Below are 19098 nucleotides of genomic sequence, written 5' to 3'. Positions count from 1 at the left end.
AATGAAAACAAACATGAGTCAGGAGTAACTCTGAAAAACTCTCCTGACTTGAGCTGCAGTTGCTTCACTCAACTAAAATCTGGCCTCAGGATCCTCATCTGTGCTCAACAGTTCACACTCACTGTTATTGCTACATCGCTGCGTCGCAGATGTGGCGTCTCACAGATGTTTTCAGATTTTGGAACTCTTTATAAAAAGGGAGATGCACTTTCCCAATTTTTTATTTTTTCCCCCCCCATGTAGTCTCAGTATTTTCCAGCAAATGCAGAAAGTTGTAGCTGAGATAAATGTCATTTAGAGAGACTAAACAAAATGCAAGACAGAAGTGAAACTTGAACAGAGGAAATGGTCTCCACCTCGCGTTTCAAGTGTCAGTTCACTAAAATCTGAAATAATCAGACTGTAAAATCGTCTAACCAAAATGAGGACTGAAAAAAAAAGGGAACGAGGTTTGCAGTTTTTTTCATGATCTTTGTTTATTTGCAAGAGCTAATTAAGTGAAAAAGTGGTTTAAAAATAGCCATCCAAATCTGGATGTGGTCCTGAGTCAGTGCCAACCTTTAGACATCTACGGAGAAAGCTTTCAACTGTTTCAGTCGTCCATCTCGAGAGCTATCGGTGGCCCGTGGTATGTGCTGGGCTCTAAGTGCTTAAAAGCAGGGGTCCTGCTGCTCAGTACCAGGGTTAAAGCAAGGCCAAAAGACAGACTCTAAACAGCAGATTGTTGGTCACGTTTGCACTGAGAAGTAAACAAAATGCCACTTTTACAGCATCAACACAGTTAATGAAAACATAATTCACGTTTTGTAGTTCTGGCCCAGCCATCCGAGGTACAAACATTTATCACCTTATAAAAACTGCAGTACAAATATGTTGTGTAATCGAACCCGACAGTCATCTGCTTTAATTTGTTCCTAAATGAGAGCAGTCACCACCAACAGCTGTGAATTCATTCCAGCAATTTTTCTGTAATTTAAAGGCAAAGATCAGTTTGATTCTCATGAAACAAGTTCCACATTTCCATCAGTTTGTTTTCCTTCTAAATTGTTTCTTTAACCATATTCCAGTTTGATCATAAAAAGGCGATTGATCCTTTTTACTGAGACACATCAGTTTGTGGAGCAGTGCCTCAGTAATTTATAACATGGCTCTATCATCTTACTCGTCCCAGGCGATCCTTCACTTTGTTCATGGTGTTGGGCTCCCACCCTGTCGATCCGGGTCCACCCAGTCCCAGACGTGGACGGAGCCATCCGAGGCTGCAGACAGAAGTGTCCGCGGCCGCTCGGGGTGCCAGATGTGGGAGGTGACGAAGGTGGGAACACTGTCATCAGTCTGCTGTGATGAAACTGCGTGACCGCGATGCTCAAACAGCGGTCGAGCCTCCTGCGGCTCCGCCCCCCAGAGACGGGTGTTGTAGATCTGAACAACGCCACTGAAACCTGATGAGGACGAAGGCAGAAACTTTAAAAGGCTTCTTTCTGACCCACATTTATATTCGTTAGGATAATATTGTGCTAAAATTTCAAATCATTCAACAACTATGAAGTCAAGAAACTGATAACTAACTTATCCACTTACTTTGAAATGGTAGCATTAGTCTGTTAACAAACTGAACTTTCATTTCTGCAGACACCCACATGTTGACTGTAGACTTTAAGCCCCTTGATCATCTTGTCTTTTTGCCTTTTTGTGACAAATTACTATACTTACATCTGATTGCTATAAACAGAGTTGATAATTACAATTAGCACACAAATGAAGGCCTCTACTGCAGTCGCTTACCTAATGAAATGTTTTTCTATTGGTAATCATATAGTCTGCAAGACTGTGCTGCACGTCAGATTCACAGATTTAATTTGTATTTTTAAAGAGAGCTGTAAACCAATATTCATGTCACTGGCTCTCATGCAGGATCAGAAATGCTAAAAAGGCCCATAATTAATTTGTTATAAGACTGAGGTCACTGTGGCAACGTCTCCAAAAGTATGAAAACAAGACCTTCACAAGCAGAAGCCTTTACAAAAGAGTGATGACAGATTTCTCATTCTCTCGTTGATGCTCAGTGATGAAAACATTTCACGGCGCTTTGCTGCTGGAAGAATTCAATAACGCTACCCTGATTGAAATTTATGAGTAATTAAATCTGCCAGTACATCCTTTCAATCTTTGGATGTTTCTGTTAGTAATTTCAGAGGCCATGTTTGTAAAACACTTCACTTCCTCCGTGTCTTCTTTTATATGACTGTTCAAATCATTTCAACCAGTCAGCATCTAACCTATGCACATGGAAGACTGTACGCACATGCACCTCCATAATCCTACACAGAACCATAACTCAATCCTGAGTCATGCTGGGGGCTCCACTGTGACGTGATGCAAATAATGAGGTCTGAGTTTTCCTCGCTGCACTGTACAGAGAGGAAAGCTCAGAACTCTACATTGCAGAGACTGAACAGCCACTTCATAAACGCATGGCACAGCATAGAAGAGCCACCTCCACGGGCAAGACTCGGCGGTCCATCTGCATCTAAAGGTCACTCTTTCGAGGACGCCAATCTTCACATTTTGGACAGAGAAGACCGATGGTTTGAAAGGAGTGAACGAAGCCATTTATGTCCTCTGTGAGTGACCATCTTTGAACAGAGGCGGGGGTTTACGACACAGTCTTCCATCTATAATCCAGTTTTGAGATCCCTGCCCAGACGCCTTAACGCCCACTCACAACCTGGGCCATTTAACCATTTGAAATCACATGATTTCACATGGCCAAGGTATCACTATGGGTCCACCCGAAACCTTGGCTGATTGTGACCCACACCCATTTTCACACCTTGGCTAAAGTGATTAGATAGAGGATCAATAGGGGGTCCGTTACCCTCTTGCGGACACTCCCATAAGGCTTAAAATCTGGGACTCTCCACCATTTGTGCTTAGAACTGAAGAAGCTTCTCGGATGCGAGGTGAAACGTCTTCAAGAAAACTTAAAGAAGTCCACACGCTTCACTTTCCAAGCTCCTTAGACTACGATGACCTAGATGACTGAGAACCGTAACAGACAATTTTAAAAATCTTTATCCAAACATTAAATGAGCAATTCACAAGGCAGATCTCATTGAAATCGAACTTCCTCATATCAGACAATGTTTACATTAGCAGCAACAGTCTAGAAATAGATGCTGCTTTGGCTGTTTCTTTCTTAAATGAGGTAAGGCTATGTTATCCTACACAACACATTGTGACACATGTTGGTTATTTTCTGTTCTTTGAAGCATGACACTTTTTTTCCCCCCCTATTATTTTCTGCACGAGCCAGTGTACACGCCTGGTTTATTTCCACCCATCACTATAGTACTTTTAATATTACAAAGGCCAACTAGTGGCCTTGAAAGGCTACGGTGATTCATTTTCCCCACAAGTGAGGCTGAAAATGTCAAGTTTGTCCTGAAGGTGGCATTACAGTAAAGGTCACACGGTCTCTTTAATATCAAAAAGGTTCCTTCTCTACGAATACTTGCAGAAAAATCAGCCAAAGCTGTTCATCAAAAGAAAAAGGGAAAAAAAAAAGTACAAAATTAGAGTTTTCTTCATCTTTTGTTTTAAGTTAGTCAGTTCAGTCTGCAAGATGTATTTACATTTTAATTGAATTCTTTGCCCTAAGCCCGTTCCTCAAACTTGACGCTCTTCTATTTAGCCCCACTAAAAGAAGAGCGCATAATGAATATCAACATCAGCTGAATTGTAAGATGGGTATTTGACATCACAGCTTCGCAGGGTTACTGTTGGGTCTTTATAATGTTAACATCAAATTACATCTAGCCAGAGGTCCAAATTAAACTCATTCCACAAAACAATTGGACAGCTATCTATTTTCTGCAGCTTAATCCAGGTCTTTGTCACAGCACCACTACTCTAGCCAGAGTTCTTCATATCGGTCCTTCTCTTAAAAGTAAATCCAAACTCTGAGCTGGTTCCACAGAAGAGGGTCCTGAAAGCTGAAGGCTCTGCCTCCCATTCTACCCTAGGAACCACGAGTAAGCCCAGGCATCCTGATAATAACAAATTACAGTAGTCCAGCCTAGAAGTAATAAGTAACTAGTTTCATAACATCACTCTGAGACAGAATATTTCTAATTTTAGAGATATTGTGCAAATAGAAGAAAGCAGTTCTATTTATTTGTTTAATATGTGTGTTGAAGGACACAGCCTGGTCAAAAACAACTCCAAGCTTCTTCAGTGTTACTGCAGGCCAAGGTAATGCAATCTAGAGTAAGTGTCAGGTTAGATACTATATTACAATAACCTCAGTTTTTTTCTGAATTAAAGAGCAGAAAATTAGATGTCATCCAGGTCTTTATGTCTTTAAGACAATCCTACAGTTTAACTAATTGGTGTGTTCTATAATGTTGTGTGTCATCTGCATAGCAGTGAAAATGTATGCTATACCTTCTAGTGACACTGCCTAAAGGAAGCATGTATAATGCAAAAAAAGAATTGGTCCTAGCACGGAACCCTGTGGAACTCTATCGCTGTAACAAAATATTATGGTCAACAGTATCAAATGCTGCACTCAGGTTCTAACAGGGCAAGCACAGAGATGAGTCCACTGTCAGAGACCATAAGAAGATCATTTGTAACCTTTTCTGTGCTATTATGAACTCTGAAGCCTGACTCTTCAAATTAGCCATTCCTCTGAGGATGATAAGTTAGCAGTTTTACTACTCTTTCAAATCTTTTTGAGATAAAAGGTAACAACAACAACCACAAATTCTCACAGCAATGAAAAACACCCTGATTAATAGGATGTCAAGAAATTAAATTGTAAGTTATGTCATTTTTTAAATTTATCAAATCTAAAGCTCACTAATTAAATTTGTCAGTTTGAACAGAGCCAAGTATGCATCACTGTTTAGCTGAGCTAAGCCAATGTAGTTTTCCTAAAGATTGAAGTTTCTGCATATTCCGAGATTGGTGCAGAAACATCATATAATATACATCTGTGCAAGTGTGACAGATTACTTAGTATTATTTAGTTAATCAGTGTGCAGATAAAACAGGGTTTTTCAGTGTGATCATTTACAGAAAACATCAACATCTGAAAAAAAAACTGTTTGTATAAACTGACCTGACACTGAGATACAGTCATCCAGTGTTGGAGCCCACGACACTTTGACCTGGCTGCAGCGGCCTGGTGTTTGGACGTCTAGCTGAGCCTGACACCCCGCCCCTCCCAGATTTCTCAAGTCTGAAACCACCGCCTGTCCAGACGAGGAGACTCTGATGACCCTGCGGCTGGACGGATGTGGACCTGCAGCAGCATCCGTCCACCAGATGACAGACTCGGCTGAAGATGGTGAATGTGAAAGCTGAGGAGGAGCAGACGTCCGAGTATCGGCAACGTAAACACTCCCGTTACAGCAGCCGGCGAGGAAAACCGTGTCACTCACGAACTGTAAGGAACTCAGAGGATCTGCTGAGTCGGTCTCTGTTGGGACAAAACAACGCAAAATGTCTCAAAACACACATTACAGAGAGATTACATACTGCAGTCTGCTGCAGAGATGGTTTTATGACTAGAACATCAGTGTTTTGAAACTGAACAGCTGAGGAAACCCCCAGCTGAAAGAGCATTTAATGGCCCTCCTGCTGCAACAATTACAGGCAAAGTGCTCAGAAACAAAAACATCAGGCTGGTCGTTTGTTGGCCTTGTTTTGGTGCACTGGCTGTGCATAATGATCAGAAACAAGCAGAGAAAGGACTGTGGTGAGGAAACTACTAACATTTGATAATATGCAGCGTGCAGCGAAGCAGTGGTTACTACTTTGGAGCATCTATAGATCAAATGGTTCATGGGGAAAGAAAAAAAAAGAAAAAGAAATCGGCCCTGTTCAGTAGCGTCTAAACTTCAGTCATTTCAGTCTTTATGTTCTGATCATACACAACATGTCTTAAAGATGCCAGAATCATTGTATTTTAGCATAGAGAAAAATATTCCTTTAGTTAAGATGTGATGGAGAATAACTATTTATGTACTTGGCACAAGTTTAAGGAAACAAATTTAAACGATAAAAAGAATTTCTGTTTTGTCTGTTTTGTGAACTGTTCCACGCCTTGTAGCCTCACAGTGACGAGGTCCTGGGTTTGAATCCACTGGCCTTTGCATGTTCTCTCTGCCTCTCCACATACTGCAGCTTCATCCCACAGTCCAAGACATACATGTTAGGGTGACTGGTGATTCTAAATTGGCCATAGATGAGTATGAAAGGTCCTCTTTCTGTGATAGACTGGCAACCTGCCCAGCATGCACTCTGCCTATCTCCCTCCGAAAGCTGGGATGGACTTCTGATGCTCTACTGCAGGAGCAGACAGGTGGATGGATGGACGCTCTCTTTGATGCCAACTATTTTTTTTAATTTTTGGGAACCATGGAACAATGATATTTATTGTTTGCTCACTTTACTTGTATTACTTCCAGGCCTTAAAGCCACAGTCTCACCTCCACTCAGAGCTTCAGCAAACTATTTTTGTGTGGAAAAATAAATAAAATAAAGCAGGGAAAAGAAATGGAAAGTTACAGATCTTCCTAGGGGTTACAGTGGGTGGCCTACAACATAATACTGCATCATAACACAGCTCAGCCTTTCTTTCTAGATCAAACTTACTTAAGCGAGCCACAAAAGAATAGCAGGAAAACATCTCCTGGCTGCACAGAAAGCTTTTGTCCTCGCTCTCCTCAGGAACACATGCAGTTTTTTTTTTTTCATCTTCATGTGACACTAAATCTTAGATGTCCTTCACAAACAGTGATTGTATCCCAGTCCAACTGTAAGCTCAATAATTACACTGTTTTAAGAAAAACTATACGTAAAGAACAGTTTATCTTTTCATTATAAAAACTTTACTACAAATATGATTTACATTACTATAGTATTAGTAGGAGAGACAACCAGTTTACCAAAAGTAAGAATACAGTTAGATTTTGAGCATAAAACAAACCACACAAAGTCACTTTAATTCTTTCACGCTGCCATTCACGATTAGTCTCGATGCTGATGGAAATCTGAATCTAGATTATATTTTCTTGAGAAAGAGTAAGACTATGTCTCCCAATTTTTTTGTTCCAATTTTTTTTAAGCATTTATGACATTTCTCAAATTTCGACATCTCACAACAGTGAGATGAACAGTCTCACAAAACTGCATAAAGCACCACTTCGACTTAAGTTTTCACCTCTACTTAAATAAGACACAAACTAAACCAATCTTATAGTCTCCATGCTCACAGGCGAGCGTGAACATAAACTGATAACTGTAAATGTGGGGTTACCCAGTTTATAGAGAGTCTCTCCTGATGTGAGTTCAGTCAGCTGGACGTCGCTGATCTGAGCTCCGTGAAGAACTTGTGGTGCTGACGAGGGTCGAGCTGCGATCCTGCTGCCTCTCTCTGAAGCACTCCTTTTCCCTTTAATACTTCCTGTTCTCCTGATCACATCTGTCATGGATGACAAGGAAAAGAAAACCAGTCACACTGTCAGAAGTGCCTCACCACATTTTATAATTATTCCCTTTACCTTGTTTGCTGTAAACCAGGAAAGGGGACCTATTATTCCCTTCTGTATTTTCTTCCTATATATGCTATTACAATAGCAAACTCTCATATTAAACACAGTTAAAAGGTCAGAAATTGAAAGCGTACGTGAAGTGAAACCCCACTTCACTGCTCTAATCTCGTCAAAAATCTTTTTTAACTTGCATTAATTGGTGGAGATGTCTATGTCTAAACGTCACTTTCATTTAAATTAAGACAGTCAGACACGTGAAGTATCAGGTGTCAGGAATCAATTTGAACCCTGTAATAGTGGTTGGGCAGTCAACGTCTGACCCCCTTTCTGATTTCTCTCAATTATTATTGGTGAACAATTCAACACAGGAAATGTGCACAATATGATACAAATACTCTTCTCTCAGGTTAGGTTCCCTCCTATATTTGTCTTCTTTGGGCTACAACAGAAACAATTTTAACTTCAATCTATTTCAGCAAAATCTCCCCCCCCCAAAAAAAGAATTGTATAAATAAATATTGAATTCAACAGGAAAAGTTTATTTTATGATCTAGTCTGTTATGATTCAGTGATTTTTACTAGTTAAGTCATTAACCTTGAATAAAAAAGGTTCATCCATTCAGTGAGTCGTCTCAAAACAGCTTCTGTAGATAAGAGTTACATTTAAAAAGGCCTTGAATATTTTTTATTGCACTCTGTGAAACACTATCAGAAGTGAGAACCTTTTTGCATTTAGATGAATACATTCAGCTCATAATGCCCAGAAAATCTGGTGCTTTTTGTACTGAGATCATGTCACTTTAAATTCATATCACTGAAAATCACCGTTAATCACAGCGATGATTTGCAAGTTTTTGACTGATAGTAAATTCTACTCTGTAGGTTTTAAGTGAGATTTTATTCATAATTAGTTCTTGGTCTTAATTAATTTTACTGGACTGCTGTTAAGTTTAATTTGATCAGATTCCTATTCTTTTTCTTGGTTTTAATTTCATGTTTTTTATGCTTTGTTCTGGTTTATTGTTGGTTATCTGACCTGTCTTACTAAATTTCTCTTTGTCATTATTTTTCTCTTATATAAATTTTTTTAGGCAAGTGCCTAACTTTTGTACTTTGAAATTTTAGGGAAATCACACTCACCGCTCTCTTCTCCTCCAAGGTCCCACACCTGCAGGTCGGAGCTCAGCCCATCGTTGGTCACAGCACACCTGCCGAAATAACAGAACGTTAATTAAAAGGCTGCGAAGCTACTGATTATATCGTCCCCTCACATTTACCATCAGATCTAAAGATCTACACAAGCACTGACTCACACCACCTATAACAACTACAAAACACAGACCCTCCACACTGTGCATCGCACCGTGAGGCACGATATATCTTCTGGTGCAATGATTTGTTAAAAGTTAATTATTGTCATTATCAGCTCATCTAGTAAAGGTTTTTGTAAGTAATTTCTTAGTCTAAACAAGTTTAATACAATTATGATGATTTTTAGACAACTGAAGAATTGTACGTTTAGCATTTAGGCTTAAAACCTTTAAACAGTTCATCAATACTCTGAATTGCTCTTGACTGACCTTCTGTACTTTTATAAATCTGTTAATGTGTTAAATACGTGATAGGTAAGAATAATAAACTGAACTGTAGAAAATATAAAGAGTACCCGAATAAAATAATTTCTGTGCTCCAGCCTTGCTGGGTGCTTTTCAGTGTGCCTTTTTTGAAGAAGACCTCTTTTCATTCATTATTCCCCAAAAAGAAGCTTTGAAACCAAAGTTTGGTGCAGGAAAAGGCATCGTGTGGATTAGAAAACCTTGGAAAGAGTGAAGCAAGTTTCTCTCCCTGAAGTGGGTCACAACCAGTGTTTGATGAAACAAAGTAACAGTACTCCAATTACTGCCTGGTTTGCAGTTTAAATAAGCAGGTAAGTACTTTTCAAAGAATTAATCAACAACTGTTCAAATGTTACATTTTTCTGCTCCTGAATAAAAGCCTGAAGGATCTGCAAAGTTTCTGTCTCTCCCCGATTTCTTGGGATACAGCCGTGAGCTTGGGAAATGTTGTATTTATTATTGTTAAGGAGTTAATTTTCTCAGCAGATAAGGCTGTAATCTTACAGATTACTTTATAATGGAAGTAAATTGTAGACTGTAGTCAACTGAGTTGTTTCCTTAACCCTCCAAATTATATAGTTGTTAAAATTGTATAATCCTACCTATGGTAGCCGCTGTAGAACAGACATGTTTTAGTCAGCAGAGAGATCAAAAACGTTGGATACAGACTGTACGCCATGTTTGGACTGGCTCTGCAGAAGAGTTTTTGCCTCTGTTAGGAAGGCTGTCAGTCCTCTGTTTACCTCAGCTGTCAATGCTGGCTGATAAACATTCACCAGTTACAAGTTTTACAGTCTCCTCCAGAGGAAATGGATGTGGATGCTTCTTAGTCCAGTACAGGCCAATAAGTCAGAGAAGCTCACTTCTGATTGATGACAGCTAAACTGAGGAGAGAAGTTGAGGATATACTTAACTGTTGGTTGCACTGCTGTTTTTCCCGCTGTTAGTTGGTGTTAGATGCACTTCAAAGAGATTTTCACTAATATTAACTTATAACCAGCTGTTGTTGTTGTGTTAAAGCCCAGACTTCAGTTCAGGAGATGAGGCTTGAGGTGAGGAGGAAGAGGATTATTTTTAATTAAGTCGTGTGTCTCTTTCCTTCCCGTTTTCATTTCTTTTGTCAAGTTGACCTTTTCTCAAGTGATCAAACATATCTTGAGTATGAAGGTGCAGGTACGAATTTTAGTGTCGCTCCACTGCACCGTAGGAATGCCTATGACTTCTCTTCTCCTCTGCCTTTGTCACATGCATAAAGCAGTTTTAGTCAGAAGTGAAGTCCTTAGTGGCTGCTACTACAAATACAGGGGAGGAACATGGCGGTCTCCACAAGCTGCAAAACACTCTGTTGGAAGTTGTTTCTATTAAATAACCTCAAAAAAGACTGGCCGTACCTTTAATGTAACATGTTACTTATAAGGGTAATTTATCCAGCACTGGTCTGAACTCACCTTGTTCCAGGGATGTGTGTGAGGCAGCGAACCGGACCATCTGTGAAACCACCATGGGAAACTTTAAAATCCCGTTCTGCGCAGAGACTCTGAACACAAAAGCAAACAGGAAAAGTTCAGAGTAACATCTGAAACGCCTCCTAGAGAAAAATAAACTCAAAGTTTGGACTAATGTTCTGATTTTTACCTTATTTTCATCAGCAAGAAGTTTCAGCGGCAAGCGAAGTTCTAAAATTTCATTTTTGGCCTGACTATAGCCTGCGACACAGACGCCTACAAACACACCAAAAAAAATGATTAATACAAATGATTTGGCTAATGAAGAAAGAGCTGAAAAGCTGTCTTCTATAACAGCAAAATCAGAACCATGTTCTTCAAGCCACATCATCATATTTTAAATTATTAGATCAACTTACTCTTCCCTGACGTCCACTCGAGGACCTGGGTGGGATGTTCAAGCTGATACACATGAAGGTCTTTGTACCTGAAGGAAAAAGGTTTGTGAATTTCTGTATAGAGTTTAACATAAAATACAGTGAAACTCAATTTTGACGTGACGTGGTTTTGAGCGCTACAGTCAAAAGTGAAGGTGAGCCCGCCTTATGTTTGTTATAGTGACTCTGTAAAATTTAATTTTTTTAAGGAATTCAGAAAAATATAAATTCACTCTGCCTAGTTTTGCAAACCTTTCAAAAACAGCCCTACAGCTGCATTCCTGATGTTTATTCCAAGTTGTTTGGTGTCTCCTTGCAAATGTCCATTTTACTGTGCGCCTTCTCCTTTGTATGTAGTGCTGTTTGGTATTTATTCCTGTTGTCTAACTATTTAGTCCCTGTGGAGCACCCAGCATGTCGTTGAACATGTACAATGACAATAAAGGGATACAGAATCGTATTGTTCAAAATATAGGCCTTTTAACCGCGACACCAGACTTCATTCACAATTTATGATATTTAATATTTTCTGTCTACAGAATCAACGCGAACATTTTTCTTTTTACCTACAACTTGATTCCTACAGTCGAGGCATCATATCATATAATTCGTCTAGATTATAAAACTCGAATTCACTAAATTTATTTTGAAAATGAATCACACATATAACACCTCTTAAACCACGAGTAATAAGTGTAGGAGATGAACTAATACAATGTGACAATTTGGAGCTTATTTAAATTTTAGGAGAGATATCCGTAAGCCGAATTTAAATAAATTAAATATAAACATAAATATATTTAAATAATGTTTTGTTGTGGTGTTTATTAACAATCGAAAGCTGCTGGAGGGTAAAATGCCTAAAATTAAGAGTTTGCTTTGCAAAGCTGGTAATGTTGGTTAGCAAGTAGTAATAAAAATATAAATTTGACGTTTCAAACAAAGTAAAAAGTTTACTCACGTTTTCAGTGACTCGATAAACCAGTCATCTAAAATATCCTCAAACTCTGCATCTTCCATCTCTCCCAACAGCTCCTGCAGGCATGGGTGCTGCTGATCATCCACCACTTCCTGTTTAGTTCCCTCTGCTTTTTATTCTACTGCTTCTTTTCTTCATGAAAACTACACCGCCACCTGCTGGTCTGGAGGAAGCGAGCCTCAATCAAAAGTAACATATTAAAGTTTAGATAGAAACAAAACAGCAGGGTCTGTTCTAGCTTAATCCGTTAAACAAACAGATGCAAGAAGCAGATAATCAAGTACAGAGGCCTGTGCAGCTGACTAGTAGCCTAAAGGTTGCTGGTTTGAGTCCCTGTTCAGATGCTGGCATGGGCTCCATATGAGCTGTTTTTGTACTCGATCCCCAGACAAAAATAAGCAATAAACAAATATCTAACTGAGCTGATATTCAAAGCACTAATTTGCTTGATTCCATATGCAGCTTTCTACAGCCTGAAGAACCTCTTGGTCCTCTTGATATCCCTGGCACAGCTAACACAGCACAGCTTCTTTAACTTTTAATTTGATATTTTAGGCCAACGCAGCCAGAGGCATCCTTAAATATCAAGACTCTCCTTATTGGTTTCAGGCTTTACAGCAGATGGCATCTACATGCATACAATTAAAAGATAAAACAGCACACAGGAATAAATTTGAATCACCTGATATTCGCTTGTTAAACTGATTCAATAGAAAACAGTAATTTTAGATATTTGAAGATGAACGTACAGTAAGTTTTGCATCCCAGCAAATCACTTGTATTTGTATAGTGCCAGTTCACAACAAGGTGGCTGATGTTGTGAGGTAAAGACCCTACAGTGTTAGTGAGAAAACCACAACAATCGATCTCCTGTGGGTAAGCACTTGGAGGAACCAGGTTCTGTGTGGGGCGGCAAAAGAAGAAAGAAGAAGGTGAGCATAGAGAGATGAGGTTAAATCAGGGGACGTGTCCGTGAGGAGCTTAAAGCTGCAGAATACAGTGCTGTGAGGATGAGCTGATGCGGCTTGCAGTAAAAAGTTCTTTGCTTAAGTAATAAAGGGGTGAATATATATCAGCCCATTTTCCATTTATTAACAAAACTCAAAGTCTCCAGCATAACAAAAAGGATTTCGAGCCACTGGTCTAATGCGTGTATGGTAACAGTCATCTCAAGGAGGCCCAAAAAAGTGTTTGAAGACAAACGCAGTGGACGGTCGTGCTTCATATCGAGGCACTCTGACAGCACATCTATTGTTTGCTGCCTTCAGATGGCCACAGAGGCTTAATGAACTGAAGACCCAGCATTTTTTCCAAACAGTACAAAGCAGCTGTCATCAACAGACGCCCTGTTGTAGCTGCCTTTATTATAAAATACCATACAGATAAAAGAATTGGAAGTCATAAAAATGCCAACAGTGCGTAACAAGGAAGCACAGGAAATTACCAAGAGTCTCAGAAGAATATTTTCAAGACAACTTTTGGGATGTTTGCCCTCCTCCAGCCTTTAAGCTGTGCTTCCGGTTGTCTCTATCAGACTAACGAATGCAAAATAGTTGAGAGCGATTAACAGATTTTGAATTTTGTAAATAAAGCGTGGTGTACTGAGGGAATACTTCCCCCTTTATCAGAGCAACAGAGCAAAAGTTTATTTTGATAATGTGATTAAATGAAGCTGCCAGAAGGAAAACGAACCAAAAACAGATGTTGTTTGGGATGCTGGGCGTTTCTAGTTAAATGATCAAATATTCAAGCCCTGAGTGCAGCTTATATTTGTCCTCAATTTTCTCCAGGACAGCAGCTGAAACCTCATCAATCCCACCATGCTCAAAGCTTCATCTCTCCGGCTGTTGTTTGCCGTTTCTCCTCCTCCTCCTCCTCAGCAGCAGTGCTGTCATTCTGTTCCTCCGACTGTCTCACAGCAGAGAATCTGAGTCACATTTCGACCTTCCATTTCTCCCGTCACTCCTTGAGAAACAAGGGAGTCCAAACCAGAGTCTGTACAGGACAGTAAAGACGTGCGTGCTTGCATACAGAGCTGCAGGAACTGTTTGCTCTAACAAAATAATCAGTGAGAGTTAGTTCAAATACTTCAGGCTATCATGTCTGAATCCTCATTTAGTAAGCCACTAAAATATTAGTCTGTCAGTGCTTTAGATATGATAAAATGTGTTTTTTATCAAACAAGATGTTGCTGACAGAAAGTGAGGAAAGACAGAGGTGGCAGTGCATTAAAGTTACAGAGGTGAAGATGAAGCTGGGAGAATGGAGAAAGGAAAAGGAAGAGAAACCCCCTGTTCAGCCTGAGCTGAATCAGCAGCTTTCTGTAGACGTCGCATGCTTTCAAATCCAGATGCCACTCTTTGTCTTCCCTTTCTCCCCCTGCCCTTTTTGCCTTATTTGCCTCTTTTTCTTGTTTTTTCAGCTGTTTCTTTTCCTTCCTTTACTGCTTACTTTGACTTTTGTCAGTTGTTTCTCGACCTTCTTCCATTCTTTCTTTTTCTCAGCTGCTTTCCTTTAGGTTATTTCTTTTCCTGACTTTCTTTATCCTGGTCATGTTTCTTATAGTTTCTATGCGAGCATTTCTTTTCTTTTCTCTTTCTGTCACCCCCACTCAGGCTCTTCTGTGGTGTCCTGGATTTCGCTGGATCAAGGTTTTGTCTTTTTTGAACTTTTATAATAATCCCACGTGTCCATGTCCAGTATTTCACTGCCACTTTTTACCTCCTCCTGGCAATCGCTAAATGGGATTATCAGCCTCTGAACTGGCCCTCCTGCTGGTTGTCCAGCAACTTTTTTCTTTCCATCCACCTCCAGCAATGTGGTCAGCGTCACACTCCTCTTTGTACAATGATACCATCTCGCTGTTTTTCTGTTTTCAGTTCACATTCACGCAGGCTGCTGCACATTGTGAACTTTCTGGCCAACATCTCTTTGATGTGCTGCATGGCTTCCTTTCTTCCCTCTTTTAAGCCTGAGTGGCTTTAAAGGTTTTTTGCACCTCCCTGTTGATATTTTGTGGAGCAGTACTCAGGAATCCTCCTTTGCATATCCAATTGTTTATTTAGAAGAAAGGCACCCAAGGCTACTGGAGATGGGGTTGTGTAAATCCTGACTCCAGGAATCATTAAAAGGGCATCTGATAAAATGTATTGATTGGACAGCGGGAAGCTGCGGGAAACAAATAGTCTTGGGTGTATATCTGACGTCACCTGCTGAGATTCTTTTCATTTTTTATAAGCTTATAAATTTTACTCAGCAGCGGCGACTGAACACTGAGTTTCATGAGTCAGTAAAACAGTCACACATCGCTAAACACATTTAACATATTACAAAACCAGCAGCCACATGCTTTCAACAAAGAGCAGCCTGTTTCACATTAGCTGTCACTGCTGAGTCTATCACACCACAGAGATGTGAATGGCCTCTGTCCCAAAGCTGTTGTTTCACACTCGCAGCAGGAGAGCCTGGGTTTTCCTCAGATACGATAATTGTTGGACAATATATCAGACGAGCCGGATAACTGCCCCCGGCTGAGCGTCAAAAGGATCCCAGCAGGTCCTAATGCTTTCTGCCAATAAGCAAAGACAATAAACAGTGTGCAGAATTTCTTCACAAACTGTGGTGTGAGGAAGACTGCTTTACCAACATTGGTTCACAAACAAAGAAGTTTGGCAATACTGAGTGACAGCGTGCAAGAAAGCAAAGAACAAGTGTTTTTCAGTTGTCTACTGATGTGATTGTTCCTCTGACAAAAGAATGATGCATTACACAAATAAATAAAACTATTTATTTACTTCTGTGATATTGATTTAAGTCCTTATTTGATAAAATATTTTGAATGAGAAAAGGGGCAATTTTAGTTTCCAGCCAACTCTGTCTCAGATGGTATTCTGTATTTGATGCCATCTTACATGCAGTGATTCCTGAGTTTAGGGGGGATTTGCTCCATTTCCCTTCCTGCTTGTGAAGAACTCTTCCAGCTTATTTAACTTTTTTAGTCTGGTGGAGGTGGGATCCATATAAGAACTGTGAAATACTCCAAAATAAAAGTGATCTCCTTTCTGTTACTTTCTACAGGCCTTTGTAAAACCATGAAGGACTCTGTTGCAGGTATCTCAATCCTGTCTTATTGCTCTTGTTTGCAAGTCAAGTCCATGATGGCTTAAGGTTGAGTCGAGCCCAAGTTAACAGCATTAAAAACCATGTTTACAGCCAGGTATCTATGGTTAGTTTCTCCCCTCACTGCAACTATATAGTGGGTGTTTTTCTGTTAAATCCATCCATATGGACACTATTAAGGCTGACGCGTAAGCGTGTGGCCTTTTGACTGACAGGTATACCAGCATAGAGAGCTGCGTGTTATATGTGTTATATATCACATTGGAACTCTTCAGCAGTTTTTTTTAAAAGGAATAATCTGACAAATGCTATTTTTGTTGCCGACTGGTTGGCCTACTTCATTTTTTTCTGTACTTTTATTTTTCTCTTTCTCCCAGAAGATAGTGTTTGTGTGGGGTTGTGAGTCAGCGGGTTTTACTGCTCCCGTGAGCTCTTCCTGCAGATTCCCACTAGATCTCTGGCTTTTGCACTCGCTCGGCTCATTACCCACCTGTCTATTTAAGGTCCGTCTCAGTCACCCACTCTTCACCAACTCGTACAACTTCAGTTTAGCGTCTTGTTCATGCTTTGCTGGGTGAACTTACTCTCTTCTGTTAGACTCTTCTTGGTGCGTCAACCATTTGTCAGCCAGCTCCCTGAAGAACGAATCCCCTCTGGATCTCCTCCTCTGAAAGAAATACCTACTTTGAGAAAATTTAGCACCAACCAAATTCCCTTGGTTCATTGCTTCAATTTCGATTTGTGTTGTGTTTCGATTTGGCCTTAGCTGATAACTTTGCACTCATTTCTGGTGGCAGCCAAAACAGCAATGCTGAGGCTTCAAAATTCAGAGCCCCAAACCAATGTGTCACAGTCAGTTAAGACACCTTGCAATTTCATGGCCTAGTACATGTCTTATGATCTTGTCAGGCACAAATTCTATCCACAGCTCCTCAATGCCCAACTATGTGCAATAATGTAGGACCACAACATCTGTGCTCAGAGTGCATGCAGTGATCTTTTCAAAGTGTGGATGGAAAAATAAGATACCAACCAACTGGAAACATTTTGGCGATTAACTGTGTGACAACTTCAACTACCAAACAAGTTGTTTCTGCCTACGGACCCGATGTTCCATCGTCTCACTCACAAGAAACAGATCATACTGCAGATTGGATGCATGAAGAGGCAGATAGAGTGCTATTCTGAGGAGTGGAAAGATCATAACATTCTCTAATTGCATAAACCACAACAAAGATCTCGTGTAAAGATATTTAATCACAGTCATCAGACTAATCAGTTGTACATTATCAGTCTTTTAGTATCCAGCAGCTTTACAACCTAAGTTTTCACGTCAGTCCTTGCTTTGCTTTTAGAAGTTTGTCATGCTCAAGAAAAATTACAGGGTTTGGTTGCGTCTGTGTTGCATCACGTCACAGTAAACTTTCACTCTTCATTCGCTCAAAGAAGCTTTTTACACTCCAAAGTGAAGCCTTTTAAAATAATCCACAGAAAATAATTCTGAAAATATTGGTTTTGTATTTTTGAGTGGAAAGCTTTTGCTGTGATCACTTCTTATTTTGTCTGATGACTTTGCAATCACAGCAGCTATTTCACTGACATCTCAGCTAGGAAAAATGATTCACTGACAGCAAAGCAAAGTGCCCGACATGGGCTGAAAGCTGCAGCGCATGCTAATGAATAGGGATGGGTATCGTTTAGGTTTTATCCGATACCGGTGCCAAATCGGTACTTTTGAAACGGTGCCGGTGCTCAAACCGGTGCTTAAAGAATGGAGAACACAAAATTGGTCCTAAAACCTCTCATGGTCAGCTGGTTTTTTGTAAAAAGATAACAAAGTTAGCCTTTTCTGCAGCTATGGGGCATATATGGTATCACTCTTAGCTGGAAGCAGTGCTTAAACAATGGAAAAAACACAAACTTTGTCCAAAAACCTCTCATGTTTAGCTGTTTCCCTCTTTTTCTTTAGTCATTTTAGCCTTTTTGGCCAGGGTGAAGGGAGCATCTGCCATCAAACAAGAAGACAGCCGCATGTAGCTATGATGGTGTTTGCTAGTTCACCTCACATGCATTAATGTAATAACGTGGTACGTAAATTACACATGAACAACATTAAGCTACTCACGCAGAGAAGAACGGCTGCTGCTGCCATCATCATTTCTGCTACACTGGTTTACTTAGTTTACAGTAGTTTACATTATTTAAAGGAAGAAAGCAAAAACTGTCATTATGAACAACTCAGCAATGATTTTGCCGGTATTAAACACAATATGTGTGATTATGGAGCGCTGGAGAAGACTGAAGAACATTTATCCACCACTCATCCACCTGTGGCAGATGTGATGCGGTCTAGTTGTTTACTGAAAAACACAAAATCTTCCTGCAAAAGTCTCCACGATTATTTATGTATGACTCGTATTATATAACCACCGATATGCGCTCTACCCTGATATTTGCTGTGCGGCATGATGGCACCATAATATATGGTGTTATTCAACACCTTATATATATGTACATGCTGATTTGAGCTTTCGTGTATATTGGACTTCATGGAAAACAATATGAGGAGGAAAAAGAATGAACTTTTATCTCTTTTTTTTTTTTTTTTATGTAACACTAAAGGCATGTTATAAAATGCAGTATTCAACTAGGGTACTGTGCAAAAGTCTAGAGTTACCCTGCATTTCTTCACATTTTGCTTTCATACTTTTCAAAGTGGTCTTGAGACATAATTCTCAAGTTTTTGTGAAGGTCTTTCAAATTTTTGGGGGGGAAATGGCTGCTTTTTCACTCATTTTCAGTCCAGCCCACGTACCTCCATCTTTTTAGGAGGAATGTTTTGGGGTGTTTTTTTTTTTATTAAGCAACAGCTTAATTTTTCAGAGATAATAAACACAAAGTCAATGCAATAAAAGCATAACTGGATAGAAAAACACACAA

General features: G+C 39.8%; 1 protein-coding gene across 2 annotated transcripts; it reads right to left on the bottom strand.

Moving 5' to 3' along the window:
• Positions 1-246: 246 nt before the first annotated feature.
• Positions 247-17050, bottom strand: wdr73 (WD repeat domain 73). Of its 2 annotated transcripts, none has more exons than XM_086310997.1 (9): positions 16743-17050; positions 12022-15607; positions 11043-11110; positions 10814-10899; positions 10627-10715; positions 8703-8770; positions 7328-7492; positions 5126-5485; positions 247-1442 (listed from the first exon to the last, which is right to left on the bottom strand). In XM_086310997.1, the coding sequence occupies exons 2-9, from the start codon at positions 12078-12080 to the stop codon at positions 1189-1191; spliced, it is 1149 nt and encodes a 382-aa protein (XP_086167123.1). In that variant the 5' UTR covers positions 12081-15607; positions 16743-17050; the 3' UTR covers positions 247-1188. The 2 variants fall into 2 exon arrangements, with proteins under 2 accessions (XP_086167123.1, XP_086167124.1); XM_086310998.1 differs by having other exon boundaries at positions 12022-12217.
• Between the last annotated feature and the right edge of the window lie 2048 nt (positions 17051-19098).

The sequence above is a fragment of the Aulonocara sp. 'chitande type north' Nkhata Bay genome, linkage group LG11 (genome assembly GCF_057382095.1).
Source record: "Aulonocara sp. 'chitande type north' Nkhata Bay isolate Kocher_YH1m ecotype deep benthic linkage group LG11, A_spYH_male_GT1.1, whole genome shotgun sequence".
Lineage (NCBI taxonomy): Eukaryota > Metazoa > Chordata > Actinopteri > Cichliformes > Cichlidae > Aulonocara > Aulonocara sp. 'chitande type north' Nkhata Bay.
This window is presented reverse-complemented; position numbering and strand designations above follow the sequence as displayed.

Excerpts from the sequence above, each read along its gene's own strand:
- wdr73 (XM_086310997.1), bottom strand. The coding sequence starts at position 12,080 with ATGGAAGATGCAGAGTTTGAGGATATTTTAGATGACTGGTTTATCGAG. Across the intron at positions 10,900-11,042 it reads CGAGTGGACGTCAGGGAAGA|GCGTCTGTGTCGCAGGCTAT; the intron begins GTAAGTTGATCT and ends GTGTGTTTGTAG. Across the intron at positions 10,716-10,813 it reads TTCTTGCTGATGAAAATAAG|AGTCTCTGCGCAGAACGGGA; the intron begins GTAAAAATCAGA and ends TTTTGTGTTCAG.